Below are 27,387 nucleotides of genomic sequence, written 5' to 3'. Positions count from 1 at the left end.
GATGCCATCATCATTTAACCATACTATAAAGCTGCATGTCCTCGGGAAAAATTAAGCTGTGGTTTCCCCTTGCTTCCAGCCGTTCGCAGTACCAGCACAGCAAGGCCGTTTTGGTTAGTGTTACAAGACCAGATCAGTCCATCATCCAGACTGTTGCCCCTGCAACTGCTGAAAAGGCTGCTGCCCCTCTTCAGGAAACACACATTTGTCTGGCGTCTCAACAGATACCCCTCCATTGCGGTTGTATCTACGGTACGGCTATCTGTATCACTGAGGCACGCATGTTATGATATGAAATGAGAGTTTTACAATAAGAATAACTTACACCTTCTCAGAGGAAAATATGGCATTATGGTGGTCATTTACATTTACATGATATCTTAAGGTTTTCTTTCAATGCATACTTACTGCTTTAAACTTAATTTTGTTCAATGTTTGTCTAACTAATGCTTGTACAACTTGGCGAGTTGTAACCTTCACTCCTAGTTTGTGTTGTATTAGTAATTTTCATTTAATAAAATGGGCATGCCTAACTATTTTCAAGTGCTGAAATGTGGTGCTCCAACTATGCACAGAGAGTGCACTCGGGATCCAAGCATCGGTAAGCAATGTAGCCAACGTTACACCATTTCTCACTACGGAGGTGTGCAGAGTATTTGTCTGCTGATGCAATGTGCTGAGGAACTGAAGGAATTTTGCTTTTCCTTTAAGTGCAAGGCACTGAATATAATAAAAAATTTCAGTCTCAAAGCTTTTCTTATTTAAAACTGATGAAGGTTAATTCTACTGTTTTGGCATCAAACCTTATTCTTTATATTATAAATGATACTGCTGGTTTGAAGTAAACATAGCACAACAAAATAGAGAATTCACAGCGAAAAATATTCATGCTGCAGGTAAGTATATTTTTTAAAAGGGAACACAGACAAAAAAATTTATTACATGTCTGATATACTGTGTGGTAAACTGCCGTTCCTACTCCACTGTCAAAAATTGTGTTGCTGCATTTGACACGGGTATTTTAGCACGTAGGATGAAGTGCATCCTGAAAGGCTATAAGAGATCATGGTCATATCCCAAGAACTTGTGGACCATATTACATATTACTCATGAGATTTTGGACATGAGAAAGCTCTCAACCAAGTGAGTTCCTAAATGTCTCAATGCAGACCAAAAGCGTGATGAGTGGTTGCTTCACAATCCCTTCTGGGTCAATTTCATCAGGATCTCCTGGTATTTTTAGATCGTCATGTTACCACTCATGAAACATGGATACACACTTATGATCCAGCAAGCAGAGAAGAGAGATATACTGGTTCCCCATGTCCACGGAAGTTAAAAATACAAATATCGCAGACAGGTTGTTCACATTCATTTTGGGGTGAAGATATAATACTACATACTGATTACTTACAATATGGTAAAACCATCACGGCAAAGTACTATGTTCAACTTTTCAACAAAATAAAGCAACAAACTCAGGTAAAAGGGTGTATGGTTTTTAAACATTTTGAACAAAATATTAAGAAATATTCTGGAATGAACCTTATTAATTTTCAAGAACAACTTTTGGAGAAATATTAACAACAACCGAAGCTGATGAAAATTAAACGAAAGAGATAAACACAATGTATGCCACCTGCTTTTCAGGAGAGAAGGGTTTTGGGGCAATTACTGCAGCCTCCACAAAAGTATACAGTTTTGTAGAATGAATCCGACATTCATGACTCACAACGGCAATATCTGATGGAAGATTGTTTTGTGTGTAGTAAATGTGTACAACCCACATGGCAGAATGCAGTTTAATGTAAGCAATATCTTCTGTTTACCATTTGCTCCAGAAAGAAACGGAAATTTTCACCACCTCAGTGCTTACAGAGGTAAGCTTGGGAAGGTATGTGCTTAGAATTATTTCGATTGATTTGGTTCTCTCTGCTTTGGAGCCAGACGAACTGCTTGATGATGCCACCATGCTTTGAGTTAATTTCTTTTTCCTTTTAAATGGGAGCCCTTATTTAGCTATTGCAACAAATCTTCCCCCGATTAAAGTACTTGATATCCCCAAGTAATATGTGCAATGGTAACAGCTTAGCATGTGCGTATTTTGCAATTATTGAAAAGCAGATAGGTGTTGCAGAGCTTAAAGTATATGAGTCTGCATAGCAATGTTCAGTACTAAGGTAAGTGCATTGTGGAGCAGCTTTCTTTCGCACGCTATCTGGTATTAGCAGAAGTGTGCACACAAGTCTTTCTCACTTTGTCCTACCACAGAAACGGTGAAGTACCATGCTGCAGTGCAAATGGAGGAGGGAGGAATACTGCGATGTATTTAGTCAAGAAGAGAAATCAATCCTAAAATAGGCTCATCTCCACATGCTAGATTATTCTCGCAGCAGACAGCTCTCTTCAGAGAGCTGAAACCATTAAGCAGTGATCAATATAGAAGGCAATGAATGGGCAAACATGGAAACAAACCATGGAGATAAACTGTATCAAGGGAAACAATCAGACAATTAAAAATTACTGTTGAATTCCAAGGAATAGATAACATTTCTCTTAATGAAGATAAAGACACACCAACAGCCACTACAAAAAAAAGGAGTAAAAATTAAAAAAGAAAAAAAGCAATGCTACTGGAACTGAAATGTATGTACAGGTATTGCATTTTACATCTCAGACTAGTGTATCCATTTGGTACTTTTCTGAAGTAAGAGAAGCTCCAGAGAAATAATTAAAGTTAGTAACTATTCAATTCTTTTAAGGAAATTACAAACAGCTATGAATTCTGTTGAAATAAACTCCAGTAAATTAAGAATGCACATGGATTTCAGTACCTGTTGGAGTGCCCTAAAACCAACACAAACCTATTCTTCCCGAGGCCAGCAAACAATTGGAAAAAAAAGGGGGCGCGGGGTGGCAGTATGGGGCAGATTCAAACGAGAAGTAACAAAATACCTATATCACACAAAAACTGTATTATGTATTTCTATTTCTTAGCATGTAATCCACATCTTTAGTTCTAAATTTAAACCTTCACATCTGTGTCTGTACAAGATTACCGCATTTTATGGAAATGTTGCATGCCAAGACATAACAGTGGCACATAAATTGTACTTTTCTTTCTTTAATGGGAATTCTGTTACATGCTGATGTCTGTACAGATTTTGTCTTACTATTATTATTAAACTTCCTGGCAGATTAAAACTGTGTGCCGGACCAAGACTCGAACTCGGGACCTTTCCCTTTCACGGGCAAGTGCTCTACCAACTGAGCTACCCAAACATGACTCACGCCCCATCCTCACAGCTTTACTTCTGCCAGTACCCCGTCTCCTACCTTCCAAACTTTACAGAAGCTCTCCTGCGAACCCTGCAGGACTAGCACTCCTGAAAGAAAGGATATTGCAGAGACATGGCTTAGCCACAGCCTGGGGGATGTTTCCAGAATGAGCTGCGAGGACGGGGCGTGAGTTGTGCTTGGGTAGCTCAGTTGGTACAGCACTTGTCCACGAAAGGCAAAGGTCCCGAGGTCGAGTCTCGGTCCGGCACACAGTTTTAATCTGCCAGGAAGTTTCATATCAGTGCACACTCCGCTGCAGAGTGAAAATCTCATTCTACTACTACTACTACTACTACTATTATTATTATTATTTCTTTACTTTCTCAGACGTTAAGTCTGGTTGAGAATGGAAAGTGACGCGGACCTTGATCAAGCGTCACTTCCTATTAACTGTACGGTATGTGTTATATTGCATTTAGGAACTTTCGGGTAATTGAACATGTATCAATAATTACGGATTTCTGTAGTTGTATATATATGTTTGGATGTAGCTGTATTGCATTGATGTACTGGTGGATATTGTGTGGTATGACTCCTGTAGTTGATAGTATAATTGGTATGATGTCAACTTTATCCTGATGCCACATGTCTTTGACTTCCTCAGCCAGTTGGATGTATTTTTCAATTTTTTCTCCTGTTTTCTTTTGTATATTTGTTGTATTTGGTATGGATATTTCGATTAGTTGTGTTAATTTCTTCTTTTTATTGGTGAGTATGATGTCAGGTTTGTTATGTGGCGTTGTTTTATCTGTTATAATGGTTCTGTTCCAGTATAATTTGTATTCATCATTCTCCAGTACATTTTGTGGTGCATACTTGTTATTATTATTATTATTATTAAACAATGGAAGATCCAGGATGGATAACATTGTATTATTATTATTATTATTATTATTATTATTATTATTTTATTATTATAGACACAATTACAAACTGATCTATTCATGCCACTGTGTGGATTACTTTCTGACAATAGCAGCATATAACCCAAATTTTGTGAGATGTAAACAACTGGGTGAGGAAAATTTTTATTTTTTGTTTGTTTGGTACTGCTACTGTTTTTACCACAAAGCTGCTTGATAATGCTCAAGAGGGTAAAATCAGCTTACTGACAATTTGTTCATTACAATTTTTGTAATGCCTCACAGATGAAAAGGACTTCATTCATGAAATTTATTGTAGCTGCTGATATAAGCATATTTTGTTTTGCACAACTGATAATGGAACTAAACAACATGGTGCATGTTATACAACAGTTATTAATGTAATTATGTACACTGAGGAGACAGGTCATTCCACCTGCAAAGCACAAACATTCCTTTTAATCCTGCTATGTTAAATATACTTCTATAAGCACCACCATTTCATAGCTGTTAAATAATAGTGTGTTAGCTGGGCTTCACAATTTGAGGTGATGTGAACTCAAATAACAACCTAGGCCCATTCATAGGTAAAGCAGGTGGTAGATTTTGATTGATTGGTAAGATATTGGAAAAACACAGTCTGTCCACAGTTGAAATTGGTTACAAAACACTTATGTGGCCATTCTTGTAGTACCACTCAAGTGTGTGTGAGATCCATGCCAAATGGGCTCTAATTTGAGATATTCGGCATATAAAATGAGAACAGCATGAATGGTCCAAGGTTTGCTTGACTGTAGGAGAGCTTCATGGAAATGCTGAAAAACCTAAACCGACAAAGCTTAAAGACCACCAACTGTGTCATGAAAGATTATTTACAAAGTTTTCATAATTCAAGGTGAGGAATATATTACAATCCCCTACCACGTAATGTTCTGGTGGGATCTGTGAACACAAGATTAGTCTAATTATGGTGTGCACACAGGCATTTAAGAAATAATTCTCCCCACAGACCAGGGCAGTTGGCAACGGGAGAGAGGGGTACCCTAATATGTGGTACAATGGCACATACCCTCTGACATGTATTTCCGGTGTTTTTCAAAGTATATATAATAAAACCCGGTTTTATGTTACTGCATTTTACATTTTTCCACTTTTCACACTCATTTTTGTCGTTTCCAACACAAGCCCTATTCTCTCAATATAAAGCTAACAATTATGTGGTGAAGCATTTCCCACATTTTAAGATTTCTTTGTCATTATTATGACCTTTATTATCAATTTTCTTACAGATTTCAGCAAAAAGTGCATCATATTCCTGCTCAAAGTCAGCCTCAGAGCAAAGCAGGGAAAATAGACTATCCACAAAGTTATTGATTGTGTAACATAGCATAAGCACCGTAAGCAAGACTTCTATTGTCAGCACGTTTGGTCATGTCTGCCCACATTATAGGTTCACAGTGTTTAGAATGGTGGGAAAATACACTACATCACTCGAGTAGCAACCTTCCTCCTGCTCACTGTGTTGCATCACAACAGCTTTAATTTAATTTCAAGATCATATATGCAAATAAACACCACTTTTGAAGATGGTCATCTTTATAACTGGCTTTCACAAATAGTCATTAAATCCACACGAAATTTGATAACTTGTACTAGGCATGCAGTTTTAGGTCGGTACGACCTGATGTCAGACGTAAACATTCCTCCCCAAGATGCTCTTTAACACAACAATAATTTCCGTCCTCTCTCTCACCCAGGATGTCCCTGAACCAAGTAATATCCTTGTCAGCAACAAGCTGGAGATTTCATGCCTACTGTTCTCTGTTTACTATGACTGCCACTTTCAATGTTTTAACCAATATTGTACACAAGTTCTATTTACCATAACTTTATAATGATTATCCATTATTCTCACATTAGAACACGAATATCTTTTTAATGTGGTTTCACAAAAGAGTGGAGTTAATTGCCATTAGAAAGAAACAAAAGCAATTAATTATTTCAGATTTTTTTAAACAGAAGAAATTTAAATTGTTTTACTTTCATATTCTGAACAACATAAAGAGAATGACATTAAGAGTAATTTATTCATTTTTGCTTGTTGTGTTTCCTATGCTTTCCGGTATTTTACATTTTCCTGCATTTCACACTTTTTTGGGTCAGTCTGCTGAAAACTGTATAAAGGGGGTTTTACTGTATATAGATATAAATTATTAATGCAATGGTAAACAGTTGCATCACTGCAGATATTTCTACCCCGTAACTAACTTTTGTTTTCCTTGGTCTTCTTTGAGAGGGATTTGCAAATTCAGTCACAATCAGTGTGTATTTTACTGCACTAAATTAACACATGGAAAATTACAGTAGAAAATCAATGTTTTATCCTTTAGGCTATACAGGAGTGGGGACTAATGCTCAGCCACCTATTTTTTCCTTTTCAGCACCATCACTACTGTACAGTGCTGAGAAAAATGGCATCAGTGCCATCTAGTAGTGGGCAGCAGAGCTCTTTGGAAAGACAGGTGGAGTGTACGAATCCTTAAAACAGAGATGTAGCTGTGTTTGCAGATAATTCTCTCATTTAGCGTCTAGTAAAGTCATCAAAATATCAATACAAGTTACAAAATAATTTAGGCAAGGTATCTGTAAAGTGGGAAATGTGGCAACTGACCCTGAACAATAAGAAGTATAAGGTCCTCCACTTCTCCACTTGGGTACTAAAAAGACATACAATACACAATAAATAATAGTAATTTATGAGTTGTCAAATCAAATAAATATCTACAGAGTACAATTATAAACCACTTCCACTGGAACCAACACACTGTAAATGCTCTGAGAAAGGTGACCCAAAGCACAACACTTAGAAGATGTAACAATTCTACTAAAGAGAGTACTTGCACTACTCTTGTTCATCCACTTTCTGAGCACTGCTGTGCAGTATGCAATCCTTATCAGATAGGACTGATGGAGGACATTAAACAAGGGCAGCTCATTTCGTATTCCAGTGAAATGTTGGAGAGAGAGAGAGAGAGAGAGAGAGAGAGAGAGAGAGAGAGAGAGAGAGATAATATGCAGGGAGGGGTGGCAATTATTAAAGAATTAAGTATTTTTCTCTGTGGCATGATTCTTTCACAAAACTTCGATATAGAACTTTTTCCTCTGAATGTGAATAAGTTTTGTTGACTCCCACCTACATAGAGATAAATTACCATCATAATAAAATATGAGAAATTACAATGTAACTTGCAGCAGCTATGAACAGATGATGAGTCTTGCCCAATATAATCTAGCTTCGAGAGCTGCCAATCCAGTTTTTGATTGGTTGGGTTGTGGGATTGAAGGGACCAGACTACTAGAGCCATTGGTCCCTTTTTCCATGAACTTTCAGCACCCACAAAGAATAAAAACAAACAATGGAGATGACAAGAGACAACACAGGACAAGAAAGACACAGAAAGAGACCATACAAAAGGAATTAAAATCACACAGAGTATGACAGCGGTTGGCTGACCATAGAAACAAAAAAAAGGAAAAGCCAACCACCAAGAAACGCACTAAAAATCCCAATCTAAAATCGTACACCAAAGGTCAGACTCAACACCAAAAAGGACAAACACTTAATCAAGCGATAAAAACCCCACGCATGAATAAAACTCAAAACTAAACCTGCCATTGCAACATCATCTGATAAAAGTGGAGGAAGCGTATCAGGCAGCGCAAACGTCTGCCTGAGCAGAGTTAAAAGCAGGCAGTCCAACAAGATGTGGACCACCGTCAAAGCTGACCTACAGCGGCATAAAGGTGGGTTCTCGCGGCGCAATAAATAGCTGTGCGTGATCCAGGTGTGGCCAATGCACAGCCAGTAGAGGAAAACAAAGCCCTTGCGAGAGACCCGCAACGAGGAGCACCAAGCACCGGTAGCCTCCTTGATGGCCCAAAGTTTGTTGGGTGAAAGAAGGTTGCGCCATTCTTCACCCCAGGTGCAAAGTACCTTCTGCCGCAAAATTGAACTCTCCTAAAGGCCAATCTCAAAGCCTGGTGCATCGACAGTCTGTTTAGCCAGCGTGTTAACACGTTAATTTCCCGGGATGCCGACATGACCCGGGTTCTACACAAAGACCACAGAGCGGCCGCAACGGGCAATAGTACCGAGGGACTGCTGGATATCCATCACCAGACGAGAGCGAGGGAAACACTGGTCGATAGCTCGTAAACCACTCAGGGGGTCACTACAGATAATGAACGGCTCACCTCAGCAGGAGCGGATATACTCTAGGGCAGGAGACATGGCACCAGCTCGGCAGTGAAAACACTGCAGCCAGCCGGCAACGAGCGTTGTTGATAATGGTCCCCCTGACTAAGAGCATAACCGACGCAACCAGCAACCATCGAACCGTCAGTACAGACAACGTCAGAGGCTTGAAACACGGAAAGGATTGAAAGAAAGCGGTGGCAGAGGGCCTCATGAGGGACTGTGCCAAATCGAGCCAAAGGCATGGGAAGGGCACACACAACAGGGGTATACGCAGAGGGGCCCAGAAAAGAGGTGGAAGAGAGAAAACCTCAAGCCCAGAGTTTAAGAGCTATGACGCAAACCACGATCGTACACCCTGACCGGGGCCGCCGTTCCGGAAGATGGACGACCAACTGAGGGAACAGGAGACAATAATTGGGATGCCCTGGCAAGCTGCAAACTTGTCTAGTATAAGCAGCCAGTAATCGTTGGAAACGGAGCTGCAATGGAGGGACAGCTGCCTCCACAAGTATGCTGTTGACAGAGCTTGTCCGGATAGCTCCAGTGTCGAGTCTGATCCCGCTGTGCAGGATGGGGTCCAGCAACTGCAATGCGGAAGGAGATGCTGAACCATATGCCAGCCTCCAATAACCTAGATGGGACTGAAGTAACGCCTGGTACAGCCGTAGAAGGGTAAACCGAGCAGCACACCAGCTGGTGTGACTCGAGCAAGGAAGAGCGTTAAGATGCCGCCAGAACGTTTGTTTAAGCTGCCGAATATGAGGGAGCCAAGTCAACTGGGTATCAAAAACCAATCCCAAAAACCGATGCGTCTCCACCACAGCAAGAGGTTCGCCGTCAAGATAAAGCCATGGCTCAGTGTGAATAGTGCATCGCCGGCAGAAATGCATGACGCAGGTCTTGGCACCCAAAAACTAGAAGCCATGCGCGACAGCCCGAGACTGTGCCTTGTGGATAGCACCCTGCAGCTGCCGTTCAGCAACTGCAATGCCAGTGGAGCTAAAGTATAGGCAGAAGTCGTCAGCATACAAGGAAGCTGACACAGACGTTCCCACTGCCACAGCAAGCCCATTAATTGCAATCAAAAAGATGCAGACACTTAAGACAGAGCCTTGCGGTACCCCATTCTCCTGAACTCAGGAGGAACTATGGGAGGCCGCAACTTGCACACGGAAGGAACAAAGCAACCGAAAATTTCGTATGAAAATGCGGAGCGGAGCCCGAAGACCCAACCATGAAGCGCAGAGAGGATGTGATGTCGCTATGTCGTATCATATGCCTTCCGCATGTCAAAAAAGATGGCGACCAGATGCTGATAGCGGGCAAAGGCCGTACAGATGGTAGACTCCAGGCACACCAGATTATCAGCGGCAGAGCAGCCCTTATGGAACCCACCCTGAGACGGAGCTAAAAGACCCCGAGACTCAACTAGGCAACTCAACCTCCGGCTCACCATGCGTTCGAGCAACCTGCAAAGAATGTTGGTGAGGCTAATGGGGCGGTCGCTATTCACCTCTAGTGGGTTCCTGCCAGGTTTCAACACAGGAATTATGATGCTTTCCCACCATTGTGATGGGAACTCACCCTGAACCTAGATACCATTTAAAAAGGTGTAGGAGGTGTCACTGGCAGTCCACCGAGAGGTGTTTGAACATCTGACAGTGGATGCGATATGACCTGGGAGGCAATCAGGGCAAGCAGCTAGGGCACTTTGAAATTCCCACACACTAAACGGAGCATCGTACGATTCAGGGTGGCATGTGTGAAATGAAAGGCTCCGATGTTCGAACCGCTCTTTCAGGGAGCAGAAAGCCAGTGGGTGATTTGCAAAAGTGGGTATCAATGCTCCGTTTCAGCAGTTTGCAATTGTGTCAGTACGGACTGCTCCATCCAGTGAAAGCGCAGGTACACTGACGGGGGTCTGATAACCATGTTGTTGTTGTTGTCTTCAGTCCTGAGACTGGTTTGATGCAGCTCTCATGCTACTCTATCCTGTGCAAGCTTCTTCGTCTCCCAGTACTTACTGCAACCTACATCCTTCTGAATCTGCTTAGTGTATTCATCTATTGGTCTCCCTCTACGAGTTTTACCCTCCACGCAGCCCTCCAATGCTAAATTTGTGATGCCTTCATGCCTCAAAACATGTCCTACCAACCGGTCCCTTCTTCTTGTCGTATGCCACAAACTCCTCTTTTCCCCAATTCTCTTCAAAACCTCCTCATTAGTTATGTGATCTACCCATCTAATCTTCAGCATTCTTCTGTAGCACCACATTTCAAAAGCTTCTATTCTCTTCTTGTCTAAACTATTTATCGTCCATGTTTCACTTACATACATGGCTACACTCCATACAAATACTTTCAGAAACGACTTCCTGACACTTAAATCTATACTCGATGTTAACAAATTTCTCTTCTTGAGAAAAGCTTTCCTTGCCATTGCCAGTCTACATTATATATCCTCTCTATTTCGACCATCATCAGTTATTTTGCTCCCCAAATAACAAATCTCCTTTACTACTTTAAGTGCCTCATTTCCTAATCTAATTCCCTTAGCATCACCCAACTTAATTTGACTACATTCCATTATCCACATTTTGCTTTTGTTGATGTTCATCTTATATCCTCCTTTCAAGACACTGTCCATTCTGTTCAACTGCCCTTCCAAGTCCTTTGCTGTCTGTGACAGAATTACAATGTCATCAGCGCCCCTCAATGTTTTTATTTCTTCTCCATGGATTTTAATACCTACTCCGAATTTTTCTTTTGTTTCCTTTACTACTTGCTCAATATACAGATTGAATAGCATCAGGGATAGGGTACAACCCTGTCTCACTCCCTTCCCAACCGCTGCTTCCCTTTCATGCCCCCTCGACTCTTATAACTGCCATCTCGTTTCTGTACAAATCGTAAATAGCCTGTATTTTACCGATGCTACATTCAGAATTTGAAAGAGAGTATTCCAGTCAACATTGTCAAAAGTTTTCTCCAAGTCTACAAATGCTAGAAACGTAGGTTTGCCTATCCTTATTCTATTTTCTAAGATTAGTCGTAGGGTCAGTATTGCCTCACGTGTTCCAACATTTCTGCGGAATCCAAACTGATCTTCCCCGAGGTCGGCTTCTACCAGTTTTTCCATTCGTCTGTAAAGAATTCACGTTAGTATTTTGCAGCTGTGACTTATTAAACTGATAGTTCGGTAATTTTCACATCTGTCAACACCTGCTTTCTTTGGGATTGGAATTATTATATTCTTCTTGAAGTCTGAGGGTATTTCGCCTGTCTCATACATCTTGCTTACAAGATGGTAGAGTTTTGTCAGGACTGGCTTTCCCGAGGCCGTCACTAGTTCTAATGCAATGTTGTCTACTCCCGGGGGCCTTGTTTCGAATTAGGTCTTTCAGTGCTCTGTCAAACTGTTCACGCAGTATCATATCTCCCATTTCATCTTCATCTACATCCTCTTCCATTTCCTTAATATTGTCCTCAAGTACATCGCCCTTGTATAGACCCTCTATATACTCCTTCCACCTTTCTGCTTTCCCTTATTTGCTTAGAACTGGGTTTCCATCTGAGCTCTTGATATTCATACTAGTGGCTCTCTTTTCTCCAAAGGTCTCTCTAATTTTCCTCTAGGCAGTATCTATCTTACCCCTAGTGAGATAAGCCTCTCTATCCTTACACTTGTCCTCTAGCCATCCCTGCTTAGCCATTTTGCACTCCCTATCGATCTCATTTTTGAGACGTTTGTATTCCTTTTTGCCTGCTTCATTTACTGCATTTTTATATTTTCTCCTTTCATCAATTAAATTCAATATTTCTTCTGTTACCCAAGGATTTCTACTAGCCCTTGTCTTTTTACCTAGTTGATCTTCTGCTGCCTTCACTATTTTATCCCTTCTTCTACCGTATTTCTTTCCCCCATTCCCGTCAATTGTTCCCTTATGCTCTCCCTGAAACTCTCTACAACTTCTGGTTCTTTCAGTTTATCCAGGTCCCATCTCCTTAAATTCCCACCTTTTTGCAGTTTCTTCAGTTTTAATCTACAGTTCATGACCAATACATTGTGGTCAGAGTCCACACCTGCCCCTGGAAATGTCTTACAATTTAAAACCTGGTTCCTAAATCTCTGTCTTACCATTATATAATCTGATACCTTCTAGTATCTCCAGGATTCTTCCATGTATACAACCTTCTTTTATGATTCTTGAACCAAGTGTTAGCTATGATTTAGTTATGCTCTGTACAAAATTCTACCAGACGGTTTCCTCTTTCATTTCTCTCCCCCAATCCATATTCACCCACTATGTTTCTTTCTCTCCTACTCTCGAATTCCAGTCACCCATGACTATTAAATTTTCATCTGCCTTCACTACCTGAATAATTTCTTTTATCTCATCATACATTTCATCAATTTCTTCATCATCTGCAGAGCTAGTTGGCATATAAACTTGTACTACTGTAGTAGGTGTGGGCTTCGTGTCTATCTTGGCCACAATAATGCGTTCACTATGCTGTTAGTAGTAGCTTACCCGCACTCCTATTTTTTATTCATTATTAAACCTACTCCTGCATTACCCCTATTTGATTTTGTATTTATCAAGAATCATAAAAGAAGGTTGTATACCTGGAAGAATCCTGGAGATACTAAAAGGTATCACATAGATTATATAATGGTAAGACAGATATTTAGGAACCAGGTTTTAAATTGTAAGACATTTCCAGGGGCAGATGTGGATTCTGACCACAATCTATTGGTTATGAACTGCAGATTGAAATTGAAGAAACTGCAAAAAGGTGGGAATTTAAGGAGATGGGACCTGGATAAACTGAAAGAACCAGAGGTTGTAGAGAGTTTCAGGGAGAGCATAAGGGAACAATTGACAGGAATTGGGGAAAGAAATACATTAGAAGAAGAATGGGTAGCTCTGAGGGATGAAGTAGTGAAGGCAGCAGAGGATCAAGTAGGTAAAAAGACGAGGGCTAATAGAAATCCTTGGGTAACAGAAGAAATATTGAATTTAATTGATGAAAGGAGAAAATATAAAAATGGAGTAAATGAAGCAGGCAAAAAGGAATACAAACGTCTCAAAAATGAGATCAACAGGAAGTGCAAAATGGCTAAGCAGGGATGGCTAGAGGACAAATGTAAGGATGTAGAGGCTTGTCTCACTACGGGTAAGATAGATACTGCCTACAGGTAAATTAAAGAGACCTTTGGAGAGAAGAGAACCACTTGCATGAATATCAAGAGCTCAGATGGCAACCCAGTTCTAAGCAAAGAAGGGAAGGCAGAAAGGTGGAAGGAGTATATAGAGGGTTTATACAGGGGCGATGTACTTGAAGACAATATTATGGAAATGGAAGAGGATGTAGATGAAGATGAAATGGGAGATATGATACTGCGTGAACAGTTTGACAGAGCACTGAAAGACCTGAGTTGAAACAAGGCCCCTGGAGTAGACAACATTCCATTAGAACTACTGATGGCCTTGGGAGAGCCAGTCATGACAAAACTCTACCATCTGGTGAGCAAGATGTATGAGACAGGCGAAATACCCACAGACTTCAAGAAGAATATAATAATTCCAATCCCAAATAAAGCAGGTGTTGACAGATGTGAAAATTACCGAACTATCAGTTTAATAAGTCACAGCTGCAAAATACTAATGCGAATTCTTTACAGACGAATGGAAAAACTGGTAGAAGCCGACCTCGGGGAAGATCAGTTTGGATTCCGTAGAAATGTTGGAACACGTGAGGCAATACTAACCTTACGACTTATATTTGAAGAAAGATTAAGAAAAGGCAAACATACGTTTCTAGCATTTGTAGACTTAGAGAAAGCTTTTGACAACGTTAACTGGAATACTCTCTTTCAAATTCTGAAGTTAACAGGGGTAAAATACAGGGAGCGAAAGGCTATTTACAATTTGTACAGAAACCAGATGGCAGTTATAAGAGTCGAGGGGCATGAAAGGGAAGCAGTGGTTGGCAAAGGAGTGAGACAGGGTTGTAGCCTCTCCCCGATGTTATTCAATCTGTATATTGAGCGAGCAGTAAAGGAAACAAAAGAAAAGTTCGGAGTAGGTATTAAAATTCATGGAGAAGAAGTAAAAACTTTGAGGTTCGCCGACGACATTGTAATTCTGTCAGAGACAGCAAAGGACTTGGAAGAGCAGTTGAACGGAATGGACAGTGTCTTGAAAGGAGGATATAAGATGAACATCAACAAAAGCAAAACGAGGATAATGGAATGTAGTCAAATTAAATCGGGTGATGCTGAGGGGATTAGATTAGGAAATGAGACACTTAAAGTAGTAAAGGAGTTTTGCTATTTAGGGAGTAAAATAACTGATGATGGTCGAAGTAGAGAGGATATAAAATGTAGACTGGCAATGGCTAGGAAATCGTTTCTGAAGAAGAGAAATTTGTTAACATCGAGTATAGATTTAAGTGTCAGGAAGGCGTTTCTGAAAGTATTTGTATGGAGTGTAGCCATGTATGGAAGTGAAACATGGACGATAACCAGTTTGGACAAGAAGAGAATAGAAGCTTTTGAAATGTGGTGCTACAGAAGAATGCTGAAGATAAGGTGGGTAGATCATGTATTGAGGAGGTATTGAATAGGATTGGGGAGAAGAGAAGTTTGTGGCACAACTTGACTAGAAGAAGGGATCGGTTGGTAGGACATGTTTTGAGGCATCAAGGGATCACAAATTTAGCATTGGAGGGCAGCGTGGAGGGTAAAAATCGTAGAGGGAGACCAAGAGATCAATACACTAAGCAGATTCAGAAGGATGTAGGTTGCAGTAGGTACTGGGAGATGAAGAAGCTTGCACAGGATAGAGTAGCATGGAGAGCTGCATCAAACCAGTCTCAGGACTGAAGACCACAACAACAACAATTTATAACCCTGTATTCACCTGACCAAAAGTCTTGTTCCTCCTGCCACCGAACTTCACCAATTCCCACTGTATAACTTTAACCTATCCATTTCCCTTTTTAAATTTTCTAACCTACCTGCCCGATTAAGGGATCTGACATTCTACGCTCCGATCCGTAGAACACCAGTTTTCTTTCTCCTGATAATGACGTCCTCTTGAGTAGTCCCCACCCGGAGGTCCGAATGGGGAACTATTTTACCTCCGGAATATTTTAGCCAAGAGGACGCCATCATTATTTAACCATACAGTAAAGCTGCATGCCCTCTGGAAAAATTACGGCTTTAGTTTCCCCTTGCTGATAGCCATAGAGTTGCCTAATCTTGGCCCAAACTTGCGATGGAGAGGTACGGAGGCCAATGGTGGAGTCATACCTTTCCCAGCACTCCTGCTTGCATTCGAGAATGATGCAGCGGACCTGCGCATGGAGCCGTTTAAAGACGATGAGGTGTTCCAATGAGGGATGTCACTTGTGACGCTGGAGTGCCCGCCTGTGATCTTGGGCGACCATCAAGGCACAGTCCTCCACCTAGGAGACCCAGAAGAACAGGGTATGGCAGATTCTGTGGCAGTAACGATGGCGGTGGTGACCGAGTGACCCACCGCGTCAATGGCGTCATTGGAAAGAGGCTAAGTAGTGGCAATGGAGGTGAACAAGTCCCAGTCAGCCTTCTTCATAGCCCATCTGCACAAGCTCGCAGAAGAGTGACGCTGTGGCAGTGACAGAAAGATCGGAAAGTCATCACTACCGCATAAGTCGTCATGCACACTCCATTGAACAGATGGTAATAGGCTAGGGCTGCAGATCGAAAGGTAGATGGCTGAGTTCGTGCCATGCGCCACACAGAAATGTGTGAAGGCACCATTATTTAAAACTGAAAGGTCGCGCTGCCCCAATACTTGCTCAACAATGCTGCCTCGGCCTGTTGCCACTGATCCACCCCACAGAGGTTTATGGGCGTTAAAGTTGCCCAGTAACAGAAAAGGTGGTGGCAGTTGGGCTACCAGTACAGCCAAGACATGCTGCGAGACATCACCATCCAGTGGAAGATAGAGACTGCAGACACTATCACCCTTTGGCATCCACACCTGAACAGCTACAGCCTCTAAAGGTGTTTGTAGAGGGACAGACTTCCTGTAAAGAGAGTGAAGGACATAGATGCAGATGCCTCCAGAAACCCTCTCGTAAACTGCCTGGTTCTTATAATAACCCCGATAGCCATGGAGGGAAACCAAGTTTCCTGTAAGGGTTGAAGGCTGAGAAGTTGTTGGAGCTCAGCAAGATGGTGGAAACCCCCCCCCCCCCCACCATCAAGGGGGCAGGTGTGGTCCTTCTGTATGTGGTGAAATGGATGGAGCTGTAAAGCTGTAACAGGAGTGACAGTGGTGGCATAAGGTGAGGTCATGCACAGAGGATGAAACCATTCAAATTTCTGTTTAGCCTCAGTGCAGGTCAGTCTGTCCAGAGTCTTGTATTCCATTATTTTCCTTTCCTTCTATAGTCCGGCGAGCAAGGGAGATGGTGCTCTCCGCAGCTGAGACAGATGGGAGGTGAGGCACATGGAGTATCGGGATGGGATGGACGACCACAATCGTGACATATGAGGGTGGAAGCACAGCGGGAAGACATATGACTGAACTTCCAACATTTAAAGTACTGCACTGGGGGAGGCATATATGGCTTGAAATCACAGCGGTAGACCATCACCTTCACCTTCTCGGGTAATGTGTCACCCTCGAAGGCCAAGATGAAGGCACCAGTGGCAACCTGATTACCCCCTCGGACACCGGTGGATGCGCCGAACGTAATGGACACCTTGTCACTCCAAGTTGGTGCGCAGCTAGTCATCGGACTGTAAAAGATCCCTGTGGAAGATGATGCCCTGGACCATATTTAAGCTTTTATGGGGTGTGATAGGAACAGAAACATCTCCCAGCCTCTTACAACAGAGTAATGCCCATGACTGGGCAGAGGATGCTGTTTTTATCAAGACTGACCCGGACCGCATTTTTGACAAGCCCTCCACCTCCCCAAACTTGGCCTCTTAATGCTCTAAAAAGAACTGAGGCTTCATGGACACAAAGGATTCCTCATCAGCTCCCGTACAGACTAGATACCAGGGCGAATATGTCTAACTGTCATTCATAGCCTTTCGTTCCTTCCATGGTGTGGCCAGGGAGGGGAACAATTTGGGGTCATACATGTTTGCATTAAAGTGAGCCTTCGAACGCTTAGAGACTGCTGGTGGCTGGCCAACAGCAAGAGAAGATGTACCACGCTTCATTGCGTGTCATCCACCCTCACGCCACCTACTCCGACCAAGGGCCCTCCCCACAGACGCCACCCAGCCTCAGCAAGGGTCACCTGGCAGGATGGCCATTGCCGGGAGTCCCGATGCCCCAGGGAGACAGGCACCTACTCCTTGGCATACGTGGGGAGTTAACAGAGCACACATCAGTAGAGCGATCCCTGTGTTGTCAGGGGGCTACAACCAACAGGGTACATGGTGGCCCCACCACAACGGACTGTCTACCGTGCTGGATATGAGGTGGCAAAAGGTCCATGGTCGTCATCAGCGCAGAAAGCGACACTGCAGAGTGCATGGCGGAAATCGCACCCAAGAATGTATCTTCGCCCAAGAGATGGAGAGCGAGCGGACCCGCAATGCGACGACGAATAAGCTCGCTAAAGGTCTCGATGCGCGATGGACACAATGTACCAAGTAAGGCACCCTTCCCCAATTGGCTCACTCTTCGGAATAATTTTGAAATATGGTGGTCAAACCCAAGAGAGGACCATCACGTAAGGACCGAAACGTTTGAGACTCCTTTTAGTCACCTCTTACGACAGGCAGAGTGCATGGCGGAAATCGCACCCAAGAATGTATCTTCGCCCAAGAGATGGAGAGCGAGCGGACCCGCAATGCGACGACGAATAAGCTCGCTAAAGGTCTCGATGCGCGATGGACACAATGTACCAAGTAAGGCACCCTTCCCCAATTGGCTCACTCTTCGGAATAATTTTGAAATATGGTGGTCAAACCCAAGAGAGGACCATCACGTAAGGACCGAAACGTTTGAGACTCCTTTTAGTCACCTCTTACGACAGGCAGGAATACCGCGGGCCTATTCTTAACCCCGAACCCGCAGGGGGCCCAGTTTTGAACTGAAGACCAGAACACACTGTTGACACTGCAATGTTATGGACTCAATTATTACTGTTAATTAAATTCTTATGCATGTAGTATTGGAGCAAAATCATAAAGAAAACAATAAAATATTTTATGAGAAATTAAAGTTCGAAAGCTTTGGAATAATTATATTCAAAAGAAGGTTAATGTCCACTTAATTCAGGCCAACAGGACCTGTGGTAATAACGTGAAGCTCTCTAACTCTCTGGACAGATAATATATCTAGTAGGTCCTAAATCATATTCAAGCAATTTTATTCAAAAAGGCGCATCAAATGCTGTGGGAAGAAGATTGGGGTTTAACACCTGTCGCCGACAAGGTCATCAGAGATGAAGCCTATGTTCAGATTGGGAAAGGATAAGGAAGAAAACGGACTACGTTATTTTCAAAGGTCCCATACAGGCACCTGCCTTAAGTAATTTGGGGAAACGAAAAATTTGGATATTCGGACAGGGATTTGACTACCATCTTCCTGTGTCTCACCACTGCAACCTCTCGCTTGGTCAAACATTTTGGACAACTGTTGCTAATTGTCACTGGTGACAAGTACTGTACACAAACATGGTTGTACCTTCAACACAGAAAGCCCGCATGACAAATTAATAAAACATCAAGTCACTGAAACTTAAAACTTATTATAGCAACTGAAATAAGTAACATGTAGTATGCATACCCAATATAGAGACTGCACAGGTTCTGGATGCAGTAGGCCAACAATACCGTGATACAGAGAAAGGCCCGTGCCTACACAAAAGATACCCACTCCAGATATCAATGAAGCCACATACTTCATGTTGCTATAGCCATATGGATGTTCAAGATTTGCACTCTGGAAAGAAGTAGGGTTGTCCAAGTTCATTTCAGTAGTCAAAGCTGTAAGACTTAAATTTTAATGTTACGAACTGACATAGTATTAAACATATGAAATGACACAAGCAAAATTTAACTTTCAAAATTACACAAATGTGAGACAGACAGGAGATGAAAAGAAAATTATTATACAGAATAGCATTCAATAAGAGTTAAAATTGCATACCACTAATGTTAGTGAAATCTGGTAATCAGTTATTTTCTTCAATGTCTCAGTCATAAAAGTATTATTTACATGTAAAATAAGGAAAGGCAACCAGTCACCTACAGCGTACTGTTGCGAGGAGCACAGAAACACATAACAGGAGACAGCATTCACACTAGCTTTCGAGCTCTTGCTCTTTTTCTAGCAAAAGTACACACTTCCACACACACAACCACAAAGACGTGCAGGTCCTGTTCATGGTCGATGCACTTGATACATAAAGATGTATATATGGAGCAACCTAAGAGCTTGATATCAAGAAAGGAGGCTCAATGAGTGGAGAAGGACCAGGTGAAGTGGATTTGGGAGTAGGTGATGAGGTTATGGATGAAAGAGCAATGAATGTCCTTGCCAATAAGTGCACAGCATGAAAATCTCATCAATTAACCTGAACCAGACAAGAGGTTTTAGGTCTTCACTGGATAGAAATGGTTTCCTGTATGTGGCCACAAATAAGTTGGCATAGGATTGTGCTATGCAAGTACCCATGGTAATATGACAGATTTGTTTATAGATTTACCCTTCAAAAGTGAAATAATTTTGGGCCATGATGTGGCTGACAAGGAGAATTAGAAAACCAGTCTAAACCCTTGCAACTCCCTGACCAGGCCTTGATGACTTTCTCCGTCTTCCACAATCCAAAAAACGTCCTCCACCCCCACGAAACACACTGCCCCTGGACACCCGTCCTGTAAGCATAAACCGAAAGGCTATGGAAATGGATGCGGTGCTATAGACAAGAAACTCAAATCCATTGAGATAAAAATTTAAGCTGCATGAGAGATTGATCAAGTAAGACTCAGTAACAAGGATAGGCACAAAAATAATAGGCTCCTTCTGTCTACCACCAGATTCACCTCCTGATGTATCCAAAAACTTCACAGAAGACATCAGTTCATGTGCACTTAACTTTGTTAAGCTACATCTACACGGTTACTTTGCAAATCATACTAAAGTGCCTGGCAGAGCATTCATCGAACCACCTTCCTAATAGCACACTATTATTCCACTCTTGAACAGCGGGAGGAAAAAACGAACAACTATATATTTCCGAGCGACATCTGATTTCTCTTATTTTATTATGATCATTGTTTCTCCCTATGTAGGTCGGCATCAACAAAATATTTTCACATTTGCAGGGAAATTTGGTGACAGCTGCAATGAAAAATGCCTTTTGTTTAAATGATTTCCACCTCAAATCCTGTATCTTGTATGTGACACTCTGTAGACAGTCTTTCACAGATCTGTTGCATCATGTTCTGCCAGTAAAATGCAGTCTTTGGTTCACATTACCCACAACATTTTCTGTGTGCTCTTTCCAATTGTTTGTAACAGAAATTGCTAGGTATTTAGTTGAATTTATGGCCTTCAGATTTGACTGATTTATCATGTAACGAAAGTTTAATGGATTCCTTTAAGCACTCGTGCATGATCCCACACTTTTCATCATTTAGGACCAATTGTCAATTATTGCACCATACAGATACCTTATTTAAATCATTTTGCAATTGGTTTCAATCTTCTGGTGACTTTACTAGACTATAAATGACAGCATCATCTGCAAACAACCTGAAGACAGCTACTCAGATTGTCTTCTATGTCACTTATATAGATAACGAACAGAACAGGGCCTGTGAAACTACCTCGGGGAATGTCAGAAATCACTTCTGGTTTACTCGATGACTTTCTGTCAGTTACTATGAACAGTGACCTCTCTGACAGGGAATCACAAGTCCAATCACATAACTGAGACAATATTCCATAAGCAATCAATTTGATTACAAGCTGCTTGTCAGGTACATTGTCATAAGCTTTCTAGAAATCTAGAAATATGGAATCAATTTGAAATTCCTTGTTGATAGCACTCATCACTTTGTGTGTGTAATGAGCTAGTAATCACCGAAAGACACTTTAATCATTCTTCGCTCGATTGGGATACTTATAATTTCGTTAGTGGTGGGCACGACAAGAATCCTGTGCATTGTTAAATGCCTTCTCTGAAACTACCTAGAATGGATAGTTCAGAATCCCAACCATAATAGAAATACGAGGTGCTATCCAAAATTTTCAGGACTGGTGCTGCCACTGTTGAAAATCCTTACCTTTGGACTAACGGTCACCATCACCTTTAAAGTAGTTCCTATCGCATGTACACACTGGTCCCAGCACTTCTGCCATTGGTCAAACGTTTTCTGGAAGTCCTCTTCTTTGAGGGTGTTTATCATCACCAGCAATGCTTCTCGAATCCTCTCTAGAGTGTCGAACCGACGGCCTTTCAAACTGAGTTTCAGTTTTGGGAATAGCGCGAAGTCGCAAGGGGCCAAATCTGGCGAATACAGTGGGTGGGGTACAACCTCAGTGTTGTTTTTTTGCCAAAATGGTCCTGGTGAGCAAGGGCGTGTGAAGGGCACACTATCGGGATGCAGGAGCCAGTTCCCTTGCCGCCAAAGTTCGGGCTGTCATCGCCACACATTTTCACAGAGCCATTGCAAAACATCACAGTTGTATGTGGAATTCACTGTTTGGTTAGGTGGGACTAATTCTTTGTGCGCAGTTCCCTTGGTATCAAAGAAAATGATGATCACGCTCTTCAGTGTGAGCATCATCTTCGACGCCCGTACAGCCGGCCCTAAACTGAGGATGCCACTCAAACACACGCATACGGCTCATACTCTGTCCCCCAAACACTTGTTGAATCATTGCGAGGGTCTCCGTAACGCTTTTCCCGAGATTCACACAAAATTTGATACACACGCTCTGTTCTGTTCGCAGATCCATCGTAAAATCGCCACACACCAAACACAGAGTATTACGGAAATCACACACAACACATCCTCCCAGCTGAATGCCACTCCGCACACTGACTTATCAGATATGCTGCTCTCGCCACCTAGCAGTGCAAATATCATCTACTACTACTACTACTACTACTACTACTACTTTCCAGATGGCAGCACAAGTCCCAAAAAATTTTGGATTCCAACTTGTGTATTAGATCTAATGGAAACAGACAGACATACATGACACTCTTTGAGGACACCTATATCAAACCTGTTATCAGTGACTATGAGGCAGTTATCGCAACAATGAACAAAGTACAGAGGGCAATTAAAACAAGTAGAATGATTTATATGTTCAGCAAACTAAATAAATAATCTTAGTGTCATATCTCAATGAGGAACTTGAAACTTTTAGCTTAGGACAGGAGCATGGAAAGGAACTATGGCTTGAATTTAAAAGAACAGTTAACCATGCACTGGACAGATATGTGCCCAGTGGAACAGTTATTGATGGGAGAGATCCTCCATTACATAGCCAATGTAAAAAAAAAATAAAAAATAAAAACTTCTACGGGAAACAGAGACAACTGTATAACAGGTATAAAAAAAGTATAGGGCTGCAAACAGAGAGATTCTGAATGAAACACGTTTGGCAGTAATAAGAGCAATGTGTGAAGCCTTCAGTGACTACTGCAGCAACATGTCAAACGGTCTTTAACAAAACCCAAAGAAATTCTGGTCTATGTAAAGGCTGTTAGTGGTGTTGAAGTAGAGTCATTCAAGAACAAGACACGAACTGAAAATGAGAGCAGCAAAGCAATAGGAGAAATTTGTAGCTCTGTTTTCAAATTTTCCTTCACAAAGTAAAACCCATTTCAATCTTCATACCACTTAAAAGGTGAGTGATATAGGTGTTGGTGTCAATAGTGCTGATGAACAGCTGAAATTATTAAAATTAAACTAAGCTCCAGGTCAGATGGAATCCCTATCAGATTCTACACCCAATCCATGGCTGAGTTAGTTCCTATATTAGCTATAATCTATCATTGAGCCACAGAACACAAAAGCATGCCCAGTATCTGGAAAAAAAAAAAAAAAAAAAGACAGGTCACACTCATTTACAAGAAGGTAGCAGAAACGATTGACAAAACTACCATTGAATAACCTTGACATCAATTTCAAACAATGGAAAATCCAGAATGGAATGTGACAATATTAGAGAAGGAAAGTTGCTGTTCACAATACAGCAGAGATGCTGAGTCGTGATAGGCACAACAAAAAGATTCACACAATTATAGCTTTCTGCCATTAAGGCCTTTGTCAGCAATAGACACACATGCATACACCCACTCACGCAAATGTAACTTGCACACACATCTGCAGTTTCAGATAACTGAAACCACACTGCGAGCAGCAGCATCAGTGCATGATGGGAGTGGCGACTGGGTGGGGTTAAGGAGGAGGCTGGGGCGGGGAGTGATAGTACGGCGGGGGTGGCAGACAGTGAAGTGCTGAAGTTTAGACGGAGGGCAGGAGATAAGGTGGGGGGTAAGTAGCAGAAAGGAGAGAAATAAAAATAAATTAACAGACTGGGTGTGGCAGTGAAATGACGGCTGTGTAGTGCTGGAATGGGAACAGGGATGGGGCTGGATGGGTGAGGGCAGTGACTAACCTTCATTTTCCAGCCGCCAGTGCAGGTGTGCATGTGTGTCTATTGCCGACAAAGGCCTTAATGGCTGAAAGCTATAATTGTGAATCTTTTTGTTGTGCCTATTGTGTATCAGCATCTCCACTATATGGTGAGTAGGAACTTTCCTTGACATCAGTTTGTAACAATCTTAGAACATATTCTGAGCTCAAACATGATGAGGTATCTCTTACAGAATGACCTTCTCCATCCCAACCAGCATGATTTTTGAAAACATTTTTCACATGAAACCTAACTCGCACTTTCTTCACATTAATTCCTGAAAGCCATGGGTCAAGGTGGCCAGGTAGATACAACACCTTTCTATTTCCAAAAAGCATTTGTCTCAGAGTTACACTTATTATCAAAAGTAAGATCATATGGGGTATCAGGCAAAATTTAGGACTGGATTGAGGATTTCTTGGTAGGGAAGATGCAGAATATTACCTCTGATGGAGAGTCATCGACAGATGAAGTAACATCGGGTGTCCCCCAGGGTTCCTTGCGGTCAATGGTGTGTATTATTGACCTTGCATACAATATTAAGAGTAACCTCACTTTTCACAGATGATGCAGCTATCTACAATGAAGTACATACAGTCTGCACGAAGTTGGACAAGTAAGATTTCAAATTGGTGCAAAGTCTGGCAACTTGCTTTAAATGTTCAGAAATGTAAAATTGTGCGCTTTCACAAAATGAAAAAATGTAGTATCCTATGACTATATCAGTGAGTCACAATTTAACTCAGTAACTTCATACAAATATCTCAGGGTAACACTTGACAGGGACATGAAATGGAACAAGCCCATAGGATCCATCATGGGTAAAGCAAGTAGTAGATTAAGAGGTTAATACAATGAGTCTTTGATGGGCGATTGTTTACAATTTACTCACACAAAGTGCTTGGGACCCATACCGCATAGGAACAACGGGTATATTGAACATATACACAGAAGGGTCACAGGTCCGTTTGACATGTGGAGGAAGTATCACAGAGATGCTAAAAGAACCTATGTAGCCTATTCTTCAAGATAGATGGAAACTCTCCCAAGAAAGTCTACTAACAAAGTTTCAAGAACCAATTTTAAATGACAACTCCAGAAATGTATCACAACCGTCTATGTATCACTCATATGGGGATCTTGAGGACAAGATTAGATCAATTACAGCAAGCATGGAGGAACATCATTCATCCCACACTCCATATGCAAATTGAATAGGGAGAAAGTCCTAATGACTGGTGCAATGGGCCATACACTTTGCCATGCCCTTCACAGTGGTTTGCAGAGTATAGATGTAGATTTAACACTACTACCAGTCTTCCTGGCTAAACTCTGACCACTGCAGTAGTCTCAATATTTTCTAAAGGATTCACTTCCAGCCAAAAGCCTAAGTCAAACACAAGCCGTAGCAGCTCTCCGAGGCCTTAGGTCACAAAACCTGACACCTGAACGCATCCCCCTTTCTCATACCCGCAACTCCCACAATCCTACCTTTCACCTGTTCCCCAAATTCCAAAAACCCAACCCTGCAGAACTCCCTACTGGTCATCCCACTGTGGCCAGGTACATTGCTCCCATTGAACAAACCTCTGTTTTTGTTGACTAACACCTCCAAACTACTGTCTGTAACCTCCCATCCCACATTCAAGACACTGCTCACTTCCTTCACTTCCTCTCCACAGTTCCTGTCCCATTACCTCCAGACATCTTTGTTGCTGTGGACACAATGTTCTTGTCTGCCAAAATCCTCTCATGCCCATGGCCCAAACTGTCTTTCCTAATATCCTTCTGAACTCACACCAACCACCTCTTTCCTAATCTCCCAGACAACCACATCCTGAACCACACTTCTTTCATTTTTGAAGGGCGAATTTATAAACAAATGCACTGTACTCCCATGCATACTCGCACGATGGCATCTTATACCAACCATTTTTTTAGGCTGTCAGGAGGAATCATTTCTATCCAGTCAATACCAAAATCCTCTTGTCCAGTTCAGATTCACTGATAACATTTTCATGATGTGAATTCAACATTTGCTCTTTCCTGAACGACTACTCCCAAATCCCTTCACATGGTCCTTCTCAACTCATTGAGCCACCTTCCTAGATGTCTGTATCCATGTATCCACCTCTCATATGGCTGCATAAATACATATGTGCATATCAACTGTGTCAACCACCAACAGTACTTCCACTATGACAACTGTTACCCATTCCTGCTTACAGCCTTGCCAGCAGTGCAAGCTGCATCTGAGTGGCTGGAGCTGTCAAAATATACTGACAACATCACTATAGCCTTTACTGGCATACAACATCCTATCCAGGTCATCCAATTATATATCTCCTGAGCCATGCTCCTATGCCATCATTAAACCTGTCAATTAGAGGCCAACCAGCTCTCCTCTGACCACCCAGTAACACCCTGGCCTTGAAAAGCTTGACCACATCCTTCACCAGGACTTCAAAAACCTCAACTACTATTGTGGCCTGAGATGAGGAATACCCTTCCATACTTCTACCCTTGTAGACTTGGGCCATTCTTGTTTTTTGTATATATCAATGACATAAAACAGCCACAAAATTCTAAATAGTAAACTATGCTGGCACCATACCAAGCAGCTAGCATAAGCAATAAAGAGAATTTTGAAATGATCATAGAACATTAAACAATGTACAAACTTACACAGATTAGGGACAAGACAAATGTAATAAAGTTCTTGTTAAATTATTATAATACTGATATTGAATGACTTTCTACAATTGAAAAATATGCTAAACGTAAGTTTTTAGGCACATATCTCACATAAAAAGGGCATATCAGCTATATCTGTAAAAATATTACCAGTAATATTCACTTACCAAAAATCTTGCCGATATAATATCCTCCCCCATCCTTAAACTAGTGTACTACATGAAACTTCAAGGCAGATTAAAACCGTGTGCCAGACCGAAACTTGAACTCGGGACCTTTGCCTTTCGCGGGCAGAAGTAAAGCTGTGAGGACCGGGCGTGAGTTGTGCTTCGGTAGCTCAGATGGTAGAGCACTTGCCCGCGAAAGGCAAAGGTCCCGAGTTCAAGTCTCGGTCGGGCACACAGTTTTAATCTGCCAGGAAGTTTCATATCAGCGAACACTCCGCTGCAGAGTGAAAATCTCATTCTAGTGTACTACACTTTAATTCACTCACATTTGTAATATGGGGCTGAGATTTTGAGGTTGGGCAGCCACAGTCTAGATGGATAGGATTT

At 41.9% G+C, this 27,387-nt stretch overlaps 1 protein-coding gene across 2 annotated transcripts in view; it reads right to left on the bottom strand.

Annotated features, from left to right (window-relative positions):
• LOC126251529 (zinc transporter 9) overlaps positions 1-27,387 on the bottom strand; it is a 214,573-nt gene that overhangs the window by 121,322 nt on the left and 65,864 nt on the right. For both annotated transcript variants that reach the window (XM_049952022.1, XM_049952023.1), the window contains one exon: positions 19,268-19,423. In XM_049952022.1, coding sequence (XP_049807979.1) covers positions 19,268-19,423 — 156 coding nt within the window. The remainder of the gene's footprint in view (positions 1-19,267; positions 19,424-27,387) is intronic.

Source organism: Schistocerca nitens, chromosome 4, assembly GCF_023898315.1.
Source record: "Schistocerca nitens isolate TAMUIC-IGC-003100 chromosome 4, iqSchNite1.1, whole genome shotgun sequence".
Taxonomy (NCBI): Eukaryota; Metazoa; Arthropoda; class Insecta; order Orthoptera; family Acrididae; genus Schistocerca; species Schistocerca nitens.
Note: the sequence above shows the minus strand (reverse complement) of the source record. Positions and strands in the feature narration are given on the sequence as shown.